The sequence below is a fragment of the Coffea eugenioides genome, chromosome 11 (assembly GCF_003713205.1).
Source record: "Coffea eugenioides isolate CCC68of chromosome 11, Ceug_1.0, whole genome shotgun sequence".
Lineage (NCBI taxonomy): Eukaryota > Viridiplantae > Streptophyta > Magnoliopsida > Gentianales > Rubiaceae > Coffea > Coffea eugenioides.
In genome coordinates this window covers 46,910,965-46,924,798 of record NC_040045.1, presented here as the reverse complement: position 1 = coordinate 46,924,798, position 13,834 = coordinate 46,910,965, and the positions used below count along the sequence as shown (strand labels likewise).

Here is a 13,834-nt window from a genome sequence, read left to right as displayed (position 1 = left end):
TGAAAAATCATGAAAAATGCAATCCAAACACAACCTAAAAGTATTTTACAGTAGTAGTAGCAAAATTTGATTTTGTGGTTGGTCTGACCATATGTGGTAGGTGGTAGCCTTTCAAAATACTACTCCTAGCACTAATATCAGTAGTGATATATATATATATATATATATATATATGTACCTTTGTACAATGTACTTACCTGCGTGATTTGTGGACCTGAAATAGCAAACATCTTCAATTGCATGATGGTTCAAAGAAACGACAGTGGTCGGATTTGAATCAGATTGTCAAATCGCGAGACAGACCTTCCTTTTCCGCTTGTTTTTGTCGTCACAACACAAAGGAAGGAAATGCCCATTTTTGGAGGTTAAGCAGCTCAGGGGCTTTCAAATATGTTACTAGAATATCAATCAGTATACAAATATTCTTCTCCTTGCCAGTTTTCGTATTTTACGTTTTCTTTTTTTTGTAAGAAACGTCAAACAAGTGCAGGTCACCATCCTTGTCCACACTTCCAACGGCTGTCAAATTTTGCTCCTTTTTTTTTTTCTTTTTTTTTTTTTGGCAGAAAAGAAAAGTGTGAATCACGGTGTCTTGCTGTGCTGTGTCCGCTAGTAGTAGTAGTAGAATGAATTATCAATCCACTGACAATAATCCTTCAAAAATAATTAAAAAAAAAATAAAATCCACTGACAATAATGATATGAAAAATCACATATTATTATGCCGTCTTTTGTGCTTGTTACTCGTTCCTCATATGCTGGTCAAATATGAACCAACTCAAGTCAAGGACCGTTGAACACAAATTCGTGTAAACTCTATATATATATATATATATATATATATATATATATATATGACGTTAAAAAACCGATACACACCATGGAAGAAGACCTTGCCGTTTTCTTTTTTGACTGATCGATCATTGACGGTTGCAACTATTCTTGGCCCTAATTCGGTTTCATCATCATCAACAAATCCAATCGATTCGATCATGCACAGGAACGAACTCCTCCCTTATCATTATTATATGACTAAATTGCCCATTCTGCATCTATCTAAAGATTTATGGTAGAAGAAACCACCACAACCGATACTCTACTCTATTCTTACAAGATGGAAAACAAGAAGTCAGGCCCATTGTGTTGGGCCACAATAATTGCGAGTTTTTTGGGCTGGAAGAGTGGAAAGGGAGGCAAAGACTCGCTCCCAATGAAAAGCGAAAAGGCCTCTGTTTTTTGCTCAAATTCCTATACTGATTATTAAAGATCTGCATATTGATACCGCAGTAGCCCCAAGAATGCTCAAAAAAATGCAGTGTTGGCTAGGGGTGGAGCTGAGTCAAGCTACTCGACTCGAGCTCGATATGTACTCGATCAGAAGCTCGAGCTCGAACTCGCTTCATCGAGCTGCTCGTTAGAGCTATCGAGTCAAACTCGAGCTCAGAAATTTGATACTCGAGAGCTCGACGAGCTTTATCGAGTATCACATAAAAAAAATAAAAAAAAAATATATATAAAATTACTAATATAGGTAAATAAATTCTGAGAAATTACGGGTAAGTACCCTTATCGAGTCGAGCTTTTTAAGGACTCGATCGAGCTCGAGCTCGAGCTCGAGTATAATTATATTATAGCCGAGTCGAGCTCGAGTATAGCGGTACTCGAGCTCCACTCGGCTCGAATACACCCCTAGTTGTTGGCTGAGCAATCTGGCCACGAAGCTTTTGCCCCCCAGTGCATTTCAAGTCGCTGTTAGCTGCAGCAACCATCATCCAATTGAAAACGCCATAGTTGGATCACATTGCAGCTCAAAATTGCTTAGCAAAATATTACTGACCAGAAAAAGGCACTGTTATAGGTACTTGTACATATGAGGATATCCACTTTTAGCAAAGCATAATAAAAAATATTTTCTTGAATCCAACTTCCTCCAGTCCAGCAGCAGCAGCGCAGCATGTACGTAACTCTGCTGCGCTTCTACTTCTAGATTCTCCACAAAGTATATATGACTTTCCTCTGCTTCAGTTTGCTGATAAATCTTGAACCTCAAAAGACTTATTCGAAGTAGGAAATGCAACCGGCTTAGTTTTCTTGAATGAAGGCTCTGAAGAAAAGCATCACATGATCAGCAGAAATATTTCCTAGAGAAGAAAGAGGAACAAAACCTTAAGAAAGAAAAGAAAGGCTTTCTAGTTTCCCTTGCAAACCTTGAAATGGACAGCCAAAAGCCTGGCATCGACTTGAGATTTGAGAAGAGTAGGAGAAGATGCAAAGAGTCTTTCTTTTCATCTAGGACTCTCTCATTTCTTATACTGTGGAATAGTAAATTGACCATTACCACTCATGACCGAAACAAGCTCAAGTTGGACCCTCAACTTCGTTGCCCGCTTGACGGGATTCTTGCATATACTACGAAATTCAAAAGTGCACAAGTAAGTACATAATTAAGTGCATCCCCCTATCCCCCAAATCTCTTTCCCCCTTCCCCTCCAAAATTCTTCCCAACCCCCTCCAAAAAAAAAAAAAAAACACCGTCCTAGTGTTCTATCTAATGTTAGCCTAAATATCCTAACAAACAGCAATAATATACCGCAGCCGATTTAGCAAGCAAATTAAAATATTGAATCATGCTCAAAATATGAATTGACTTTTCTCCTTACAGAGCAAAGTTTAATTTGCTTAACCAGTAAAATGGGAGCACTTCATAATACAAATAAATAGGCCAAGAAAGAAACAGATTAAAGAAGAGGACAGTGGAAGTCTGACGCAAACCTGAGCTTCCTTGTAATTTCCATAGACGCTGAAGCCATCAGTACTACCAACCAAGGGAGGAAACTCTGTCAAAGACCGGTCTTTATCCTTTACCTCAACAAAATTTTTAGTCTTCTTCTGAATACTAATCAATATGTTATGCCAAGTATTAACCCTGGAATGACCTTTACTGGGCATCCCGACATTCATCTCAGCCAAATCATCAGTTTTTACACTCAACACCTCCTCAGGCATCGCACCATCAAACAACCAAATCAAACAAGAACAAAATCCCTTTGTGATTTCTGAGTCACTATCAACTTTATATCTCATTAATCTGTTACTATCCATTTCTACCTCCAACCAGACCATGGTTGTACAGCCTTTGACCCGGTTTTCTTCAACCCGACCGGACTCATCAAATGGAGGGAGGAGAGTGGCATAATGTAACAGTCTTTTGACCCTATCAATTGGCTCAGGTAAAGACTTGAATTCACAAGCCAAACAATGAACCTTTTCGGGCATCGTTAAAGGTTGCAATGGAGTTTCATGAGCTGTTATACAAGAAACTGAGGAGTTTCTTGATATTGGCTTATCAGGGTTGTGATAACACTTCAGGGATGTGAAAAAGATGGGATTTTTGGGGAACACTTCTGTTGAAATTGGTTTATCAGGACTGTGAAAGCTTTTGTGGGATGTGAAAAAGATTGGGTTTTTGAAGAAACTTGATTTCAATTGAATTTTTTTGGGCTCAGGGCTTTCACTAACTTGTGAAAACAAAGGCGATAAAAATGATAAATTTTGGGTTAGAGATTGCATTTTTTGGGACAAAGAGAAAAGAAGAAATTAACTAAAGTTGTGAAGGTCAAGGCTAAGGTTAGTGACTGTTAAACGATGAAGGTGGGACTTAGTTGGTGATCAAGTATATGGTGAAGAGTTTTTGCGAGAGAGGAAGGAGCAGAGTGGAGATCCTTGAAATGCGGACCCGATTCTGTAAGTCTGAGGGAGAAACTGAGAAGGTCGCAGCTTCTGATCCGAGGCCCTTTATAAGGAGGAGGGAGGGATTGAAATAGAGGAAAAATTGATTTATTAGTGGCCGCAGACAATTCCAATAAACAACAGAAGGCGCCAAAAGAAAGGTCTATTTTTGACAGTAAGTAAATCAAGACTTGGATTTTGGCAGATGGATATTTTTGGATAGGAATCATTGGTCAAAAAAATTATTTACTTGCATTACAAATAATATTTTTTAATATAACTTTTTATTCCCAATTACTTTTTGACTAAAAATTTATCTAAAATAATAAAGTTCGTGTAAAGTATTTAGGAACGGTCCAATGAGTAAAGGGTGAAATTCGTGAGGGATAAATTGTGGTTCATATACACAATCTCAGTGCTAAGATTTATCTCTTTAAGCCAGTCTAAACCTTTGCAAATTAATCTTTTACAAGATTATATGAATTTCTTATATCGGGTGTATAAATCCAAATCCCTTTATCACCCAGAGTTTTTTTTTTTTTGTAACGATAAAAAATGCACTATGGAGAAAGACTTTACAAAAGAAACTTGCAGGAACATTTCAGTTAATGATAAGCAGAAGAAGGGGAAAAAATAAGAGAAAGAAGTTGCAGACAGAGATATAAAATTGAAGTAGTTACACCGTATAACACCTTCTTGGTCAATCATTGACAAATGTGCATGCTTGATTTTAAGCCCTAGTCTTGGATAGAAACTACTTCTGCGGCCTTGTTAGTTCTACAGACAGGAGTCAGACTGACCGCGAATAAAAGCTATGGGTAAAGTGTAAAGAGTGATGCTCTGTTCTGGCTTTCTCCATCGTGGCAAGATTTCACATTCAAATCTTCCCTGCCAAAGCAAATTTTAGTACATCCAACTGTTCAAATGTTATCCATAGATTAGAGGGAATAGTTGCTGTATTGGATCTGTTTGAATTAGCTGTTTTTGGAGTGTTTTTAAAATTTTTTACTGTAGCAGAGTTTTTATAATATATTTTAGAAAATATTTTGGAATATTTAAGAGTAGAAGAGATTTTAGAATATATTTTGAGATATTTTTAAACATTAAAAAAATTTAGACTATTTTTTAGAGTACTTTTTAAAATTTTAATAGTATTAGGCCTTGTTTGGACAGCAATTTTCCAAACAAAAATTATTATATTTTCTGTGAATACATTTTTCCAATCACCTTTTTATTTCACATATATCAAATCGTTACAGTAATTTTTTTACAAAAGATCTAAAAAAAATACAATCCAAACCAGGCTTAATTTTTTAAAAACTCTTGAATCCAAACATAGCCATAATGGCGGCCCACCAGCTCAACAAGTCAACCCCGTTAAATCAATATCTTCCTAAACTTGTTCTCTTTATTGAATTACAGCATGACAAGTAGATCCATTTATGGGCAGAGAACAGTGCCGTCACACAATGAAATGGAATGGAATACTGGATGAAAAGATGGTAAAATGTAGCTCAGGAAACCGTGCAAGCAACGATGATGAACGGAGAAAATGGAGGCGGATGTGTGTTTGGATTGCAATTTTTGTAATTTATTTTAAAAAAAAATATTATATTTTTTATGAACATATTTTTTAATTATTTTTTTTATCTTACATATATTAAATCACTACAGTAATTTCTCTCAGTTTCTACTGCAAATTTTAATAGTTTCAAATGGAAAATCTTTTTCATGGAGTCTTCATGATATGATCTCATTGTCGTTTTTTATAATTTAATTAATCAGGTCATGTCTTTTTCCTTGTCTACATGGATTAGCAGGCATACCTTGGTGTTTCTTTCCCCTTTTTAACATGGATCATCATATTTTATCAATAAAAAACATTTTATTTTAGCCATCACCATGTAAAACAATACATGCACCTAAAATCCGTACACTATAAAGTTAATATTATTGATTTTACTAGATCTTTTTCTTTTTGAATGATTTTACCAGATCTCGATGCAACAAAAGTTCTCTCAAATTTTTCATTAGGATATAGTGTTGGTGGTGCTTAAATCAGCAGCCAAGAGGAAAAATATGTGAGTGCGTACGTCAGAGGAACCAACCACCGAGTAACTAAAAATTATTATTGTAACAACGTGACAACTCGCTTCTCTTCGTCTGCGATGGTGGGTGTGTCCAAATTGGACTAGCTGAAGCGAGTTTTTTTTTTATTTATCAGTAACGATACATTTATATAATCTACTCTATCCTAATTTAGAGGGGAGGGGAGTCTAAGAAGGCTGTGGTAGGAACTAATGGATATACAGTTCCAACTAGACCAAGAAAATACTATAACACAACCCTTAGATTTTTTTTGCTGCAGGTGAAGTTTGAAACTTCACCTACGACCCACCCTGGTGGTCACTGAGCCATTGGCCCGGTAGTTACTAGCTGAAGAGAGTCAAGAAACCCTTTTTGGCATCCCAAGGAAAAAGCGAATAAAAAAGTGTAAACAGCGTAATGAGTATGGTATATTCCTCCCAGTGGTTCATAGCATGGATATTCCTCCTACAGTTGGGGAACAACTGAACAAGAAACCCAAGACCATCCATGAGCCTAAAGGAAAACATCAGGACAACACAACAGTTGGTCTTAGCTTATTTCTATTTCTACTATAATCTAGATTACTCCAACTTAAACTAAGGGGAATGTGACAACAATTAGTCTAACTTACTTCTACTCCTATTCTAATCTAGAGCCCTGTTTGGTATTTGAGTTTTTTACCAAGTTTATCTGTTACAAGTTTTTAAAAAACTTTAACTACAGTAATCTCAAAAAACTTTTCAAAGTTTTTAAACTATACACTTCAAAATATTAAAAAATTTACACACATCAAATATTTTTTTAAAAAACCTCTACAGTAAACTATAGTAAAATTTTAGACAAATACTAAAAAAACTCACTTGCCAAACGGGATCCTAGATTAGAAAAGATCTAACCGAACCTAAAAAATCGACGGAAACTGAACCACCATCGAATCAGACAGATGCACTCGTATGAATTTAGAAAAAATCACGGGTGTGTTTGGATTGTAAATTTATCTCAAATAATATTTCGCTTGCATCATAAACACATTTTACAATCCACCTTTTTATATTTCCAACTGCTTCTTATCTCACACATATCACATCACAAAAAGTGTTACAATAATTATTTCAAATAATACTCTATTCAAACACACTTCACATATAGAAACATATTAATGGAAGACAAGATCCCATCCCACTAAGATTTAAAGTCTTTAACGGTGATCAATAGCCTAAAGTGCCGTTGGTTAGGAGAACATCAATAATTGCCTTGTACATTTTGAATTGATTTTGTTCGCGACCAGGAAACATGAGAATGATTCACTTCTTTGGGTCCACATTAATGACAAATGGAATCGGTTCGGAGACCAGAAATACAACAGTTTCATTGACATGATCCAAAGCATATTACTTGTCCTAGGCAAAGAAAGACATCCACCAATTCCTTGGAAACATGAGGTAATTAGCGGAGATAACTGAAATCTCATCTTAGATAAAAGTTAGCTGATTTCCGTCATATTAAACGGGAATCTCAAAATGCAAAGAGACTGCAGTATACGGTCCGCGGGCGAAGCAAGATATGAAGGTGAGAAAGAACATGACCAGATTGAAGAAAGGTTCAATGATACGCCGTCAGATCAAGGGCTTCCCTGACAGCACAGCAGTAAGTGAAGTAGGTGTTCAGCATTAGGTGCAGTTCAAGGTAAAAAGTGAACTGCCATGCGGCTGTACAACCATAGATATTGAGCTTGTTACAACTCCAAAATTTCTCCCCGTCCACAGCTCCGTGCAAGTGCATGAAGTATGAATAAGATTTCCACCAGGAAGTGCCTTGGCTATGTCAGATATCGTTGTCGAGATTACTGTCTTATCTGAATTTAAATTAAAAAACGCAAGATATATTTCTCCTGCATGACAAGAGAGACAGATAATTAGTTCGGAAATCAAATACTCAGAGTAACTCGCTTGAGTGACTGTTGCAAGGGCGATTGACACAAATGCCAATCATGTGGATGAAAGTTGCAGAGCAGCTAAGCCTAGTTTTTTATACTGCCGATACCTAACAATGCATCAGTAATCTGACTTCATGGCATTAGTCTTTACAGATTAAGATGGTATTTTCCTGAACCCCCTTCTGTTTTTGGGCCAACCCCTTGTCCAACAACCCCCCACCCCCCACAAAGGGCCAAAAAAAAAACCAAAAACCCCAAAATAAAAAGAAAAGTTAAGACATAGTCAGCAAGAATGCATAAGAGAACAGTTAAGACGATCATAAAGAAGTGGCCATTTAGATTACTTTTAGAATTTTTGAGAAATTTAAGCTCATCCGTGGTCAAATTGGTTTCTAGTTTGGGATATCAAACCTCTCCTTCCAGTTGCAAGCCAAGAACGAGTCCCCCCTGTTCCTGCATCAGCTGCATGACAAATCAATTAGTTAGTTATGACCACCAATACTATCTCAACAGAGAGAAAAATATTCAGATATTTTCTATCACCTTGGTTTCTTTTCATTGACGCACAGAGACCCGAGTAACCATTTGCCAGGGTTCCGTTGTGCTTCAAGTCCCACATCTAGTAAGAACAACGGCATTGAATATCATTTTGAACCCCAAAAACAGAAAAGTTCAAAAGGAAAAGACAAAATTAAGTTTAATTTTGATCCCCAAATTAACCATGTTTTCAATAGACCATAAATTCATAACATATTATGTTTATGATGATTTCATAATCCCTGGACTTCAAGTTTTGAAACTAAACACACCTGATTGGCATCCAACCGGCAAGGCGAAAATGAGCCTCTGCTGAACTCCTTTGAGCTAAGTTTTCGACTTGCAGATGCACCAAGGCAGAAATCTGTTCCTTCTATTGCTAATAAACGGAATTTACCATGACTTCTTTTGTCTTCTGTTTCTTCATCTCTGCATTACCATCTTTGTAGAGTCAAACATCATTATGTCAACAACGATACTGAGTAAAAGTTTGTCAGTCACAACCAAGAGAATAAGATAAGGGAGAACATCATTACACTTCCAAAAGCAATTTTTCCTTGTATAGGCAGAAAGATGCCTGATGTTCGCTTTTTGAGTTCTCTTTCCAGCAAACTTTCTCAAGATCATCACCATTTGCTTTAACTGACCAACCTTTAGCATGCTTGTCCTTGCAGCTACTTAGGCCCATAAAGAGGTCCTCTGAGGCATGCCTAACTCCATAATTTTCTGGCCGGCTGGTGAGATTATATCGTCCTAATTTAAAGTATTTTGCACCTGTTATATGTGGAAACTGCACTCAAAACATTAGTATACTACCCAGTACTTCTACCTACGATTCCCTTAAAAAGATGGCTTTATAAACTTGCCTCCATATTATTTGAGCTAAAAGAGTTAATCTCCATTAAAGTAGGGTTTGTGATGAGGCTGAATGTGGTTTCATCTAGATTTCTCATGTCTCCTCCAAACATGAGAGGAGATTTCGCCATGGACCATAGTGTCATCTGCCAGAATAAAGCAATGATGATAAAGTTCCCACTGAAGCTTTAGTATTATATACACTTCAACTTCTTCAGGAGCAGACATACCTGAGTTCTTTGCTCATCAAGATTTAGATTGCATTTCCTGTGTGGACCATCATTTGCACCTATTAAGAAGGGCATACGAAATTACTGTGAATTTCTTTCTTTCTAGATCCTTTACACAAGTAATTGAACAATTTCCATAATATTTAGTCCTGAAAAAGAAATTATATGACATCAGCATTTTCTGTATCAAAACATGAGATGCATGACCAATGCAACATCCTTGGCTTGAAAGCCTTGCAAAAATTATTAGGTGACTCCTCTATCACCAAGAAGCTAAACATGGATCTTGAAGCTTGCACAACATAATTGGCCAATGTGATGGATTCAGGAGATCATCCAGTGCAATGATTCGTTTCATGGTTCTGTTACAGCAAGACTAGATTATTCTAATTCATCTCACTACTATGGTCATGGGGGAAGAGATGGCACTATTAGAATGTATAGTCAAGTGAACTAAATGACTGTGGTGATAAGTTTCTAGACAGCCTGTCTGCTATCCATGAGCTTGGCAAAATTGTCTTAAATTCAATCATAGTGACAGGACAAGCATATATTTAAAATAAAATTGCATCTTTATAACAGCAAGAGTTCTTTCAATCAGTCCTCAGAAAATTTCTTAGATGCTTTACCTGCAACAGTTAGCCAACCCAAAGGTAGCATATCCAAATCCGGCCATGACTTTCCCTTCAGACCATTGGCTCCTATCATATTAGCAGCTGCAAAATCCCTGTTACAAACACAAGGAAAGAGCAAACATGTACAAGCCAGATTAGAGAAAGAAGCAGCAAATGGAGAATAGCAAACATGTACAAGCCAGATTAGAGAAAGAAGCAGCAAATGGAGAATAGCAAACATGTACAAGCCAGATTAGAGAAAGAAGCAGCAAATGGAGAATTTAACTCAATAATTTGAAACGTTACAGATGTTAAAAAAGAAATGACCATGACAACAAAAAGTAAATATTCTACCGTGAAACATCAAAATGGGATGCAACATCTCCCCATGTATCCCAGTCATCCCCAGTTATCCTATACATGTTGACTAGGCTGCTGACATCCCTTGCCATGCTTGGTGTTACACTAGTTCCGGGAGATAACGAATATAGGATGGGGCGATTAATTTCACTCAAAACCTGCACGCATCGACTCATTTTTGTAAGGACTTTACAAGGAATGCTTTCAATTGCATGTGATTATCAGTAGAAGTTAAATACTGTATTCAGGGGAAAGGTGATATAACACCAAGCTCAAGCATGAGAGAGGAGGAGGAGGAGAAAGAATAATGCAGCATTTTGTACCTTTGAAACAAAACTTATCTCATCGATGCTTAAATCATTACCAAACACACAATCATGTTTCACTGCAAGTAAAGAGAAGAAAATCACATTTAGTAACAGCAAATATTATATGGAATTTTTAATAAAAATCTGTGAGACTTCCGCAATTCCTTCCTAAATGTAACAAGAGTTGTGGATTTTTCTATACAGACTTCAAGTTTTTGCTTTCAACAACTCAAAATTAATCAAAAAACCTCATCATACATAAAAACCTCAAAAGTTAGTCAGCTTACTATCTTCAAAATGTCAAGATCTTATGAAGCATTTACTAGAAAAAGCTCAGAAGTTAAAATAAATTCTTTTTTGCTATTCTAAAGACGTCAGTGTTGATATTCATCAAAACTTTGTGCTAGAGAAAGTGATGCTATTAGCCTTGACATATTCAGATTACCAAAATCAACACCCCATGCTGCATACTGATGGTACAGTGACCTGAGAAATGCTCTTCCAGCTCCCAACTTTGTATCTACGCTCATGAAACCATTGCGCATCCATTGACAACTCAACGCTTTAATGCCTATATCTTTTGCATACCACTTTCGGCCTGACTCTTCGTAAGCCTTGCCCTAAAATACAGGATAAGGAGAATATAATCAGTTGTCTGCAAACTAATCTTGGCATTTATATTCCCCCCACATTAAAGGAAAGTATTTTATTACGAGTTTTATAAATGCAGCACATTCCAAATGTAGTAGCATAAAAAAAGGATAACCTTATGGCTAAAGAGTAAGGAGGCTACCGTATTAATATCCAAAATAGGGGTGTTGGCGTTGAATGCCTGTGTACTTATGCCTCTCATGACATGGATCCCGAACTTCAATCCCAGGTCATGAACTCTGTTGGCTGTCTGTGTGAACCCTTTCCCTTCTTTGGAGGAAGGCCATCTTTCTGGGTCAGGGATCATCCTTCCCCACTCATCAATTACATCAAATCCAAGAGAATCAACAGAAGCACCTTTCACTTTCCTTCTATACCAAAGATAATCCACCACAACATACTGCAAAGAGAAACAAAATCCAAAAGATGAGATTAGCTCATCACAGAAAGAGAAACCGGTTAGCTCCGATATCTTCAAGCAATTCATCATATACTACGTAAAATTGTCAGTAAACTATGTTCTTGGGACCTCATATCCATGAGAATGCAATCGCTGAGCAACAAGTTCCGCATTTTGGAGAAATTCTTCCTCGGAGATGGTCCAACAAAAGGAGTCATAGGAATTCCAGCCTCTCGGGGGGCAGCCAGCTCGCACTTCCGATTCACTCAGAGATGGTCTCTTTGACATTCCCCTGACCATGATCATTAATAGTATGAGCTAGTAACCACTGTTTACAAAGAACCAAAGTCACATATACGAATGAGCATCGAGCATGTGTTGGTCATCATCGTTCTAGAACGACCTATTGATCACAAATATGCGGCTACTGTAGAGGAAAATCAACCAGTTACTAAGAGTATCTGAATTCTTGAGTATCCGTGAGTTGTTTCGCTTAGTTATGCATAAATACATCCAGTCTCAGACAAAAGTCATTAGTTTAGCTCAAAACCACGCACCGCACCCTAAGTCCTAACCCCTACGCACAAGACAAGTTAACATGAATGACACCATACAAGTAGGAGAATTGTGGAGTTTAGTGTCAGTATTTCAATGCAAGAATTCACCACAGAAGAAGGAACAGAAAAAGGCCGGCCTTGGGGCATTTAATTGCTTGAAGAAAATTTTCTACTCCCACGAGATGAGATTAGACGAGCTGCAACTGATTTGAAGGAGGATCAGAAGTACCTTTGAAGGGAATCACAGAAGGCGAAAAACACAACAATCAGAGCTAAAATCTGCATCTTGACTCCTCTGGTGCTAGGTGAATTTCAAAAGATGACGCTGAAGAAAGAGAGAATGGTGAATAAATGTGAATTCAGTCTTCTTATCTTATCTATATATGCGTGTAAAGATGAATGGAGCTTGATAGGATGCAAAGCTTTTACTGTTAGTAAAACTCGCAGTCAGATAACAAGTTAGTTCCACCAACTCTGCTTCAGTAGTGATGGATTATGATGAATCAATCATCATGCTGATACATGACACGGATTAACGGCTTAATGACACGTAATTTATAGCTGGATAGTGACAAGTGTGCGCCACAGGGTCTTGAAATTGAGAGATGTCCCGTGAATCACTGTCGTCCATTTAGGCTTTGGTCTCGGAATTTATAGCTAGCGAGTCACCAGCTGTTCGGGAGCGTACAAGCATTGTTGTTGTATTGTACTCCGATACCTAGTAAAACATTTTTTTAGTTTCAAGCTATACTATACTACTACTATTAAGGATGTTTGGTTTCAAGCTATACTACTACTATTAAGGATAATAATCCTCAGCCATGCATTATTGGTTTTGATAGAACTAGAAGCCTTCTTATGTTTAATGTTTAATCTTCAGCCTTGTAATATATAATCTCAATGACACAACTCTCTTATCTTTCTCAAAGACGGATTCTTTGGCTGTCGTTTAGTACACGCAGAGGATACAAGTCTAGAAATTACATAAACATATGCTGATTTCCATCCGCTGGGTCAAAGGAGGGAGGAGAGGAATCGCATATTGACAGCGTTAAAGGGGATAGCTTTTTGCCTGGAGGAATCATCATGTGATTTATCGTAATTAACTCCATCTACCATTCCCCTCGCCACGGATTTTTTTTTTCTTTCTTTTTTTTAAACAAAAAAAAAAAAAAAAACACAGAGGGCATAGTTTTGGTGTTCCAGTTCCACTTGTCTCGTTAATAAGCAGTAGTTAGAACATCTCTTTAGAATGAAAACCAATAGTTATATCAGCAATGAACATTGGTCAGCTTGTGAGGAAAGGAAAAATAACGACAGAGAATAATGACACTGGACCCGTCGAGTTGCTTACAAATTCAGGCGTCTGGTGGGGTTTTTGCTTATGGAAATATCGAATGTAGGAACTTACCCGCGTCGGACTTTGCATAAGTTTCTTGTTGTCCATATACATATAATACAGGTAAAAGACGCAAGGAAATGAATGGCAACAGAGACAATGGTGCAGTCTTCCTTATGAAGGAAGATTACTTCATAAGGAAATCTGGACCAATTTAACCACAAATCAAT

The 13,834-nt window shown here is 37.1% G+C and overlaps 2 protein-coding genes across 4 annotated transcripts; both read right to left on the bottom strand.

Moving 5' to 3' along the window:
- Positions 1–1,833: 1,833 nt before the first annotated feature.
- On the bottom strand, positions 1,834–3,749 carry LOC113753689 (sufE-like protein 2, chloroplastic). Of its 3 annotated transcripts, none has more exons than XR_003465061.1 (3): positions 2,773–3,749; positions 2,208–2,409; positions 1,834–2,141 (listed from the first exon to the last, which is right to left on the bottom strand). XR_003465061.1 is itself a non-coding variant. In XM_027297912.1 (2 exons), exons 1-2 carry the CDS (start codon positions 3,568–3,570, stop codon positions 2,118–2,120), a joined length of 822 nt encoding a protein of 273 aa, XP_027153713.1. In that variant the 5' UTR covers positions 3,571–3,749; the 3' UTR covers positions 1,834–2,117. The 3 variants fall into 3 exon arrangements, 1 of the variants encoding a protein (XP_027153713.1); XR_003465060.1 differs by having other exon boundaries at positions 1,834–2,104; XM_027297912.1 differs by lacking the exon at positions 2,208–2,409.
- Positions 3,750–7,085: 3,336 nt separating this feature from the next.
- Positions 7,086–12,777, bottom strand: LOC113752997. Its single transcript, XM_027297070.1, has 14 exons — positions 12,495–12,777; positions 11,838–12,000; positions 11,451–11,708; positions 11,103–11,277; positions 10,673–10,734; positions 10,344–10,507; positions 10,005–10,102; positions 9,376–9,434; positions 9,157–9,291; positions 8,827–9,080; positions 8,563–8,719; positions 8,297–8,372; positions 8,165–8,215; positions 7,086–7,708 (listed from the first exon to the last, which is right to left on the bottom strand). The coding sequence occupies exons 1-14, from the start codon at positions 12,548–12,550 to the stop codon at positions 7,488–7,490; spliced, it is 1,929 nt and encodes a 642-aa protein (XP_027152871.1). The 5' UTR covers positions 12,551–12,777; the 3' UTR covers positions 7,086–7,487.
- Between the last annotated feature and the right edge of the window lie 1,057 nt (positions 12,778–13,834).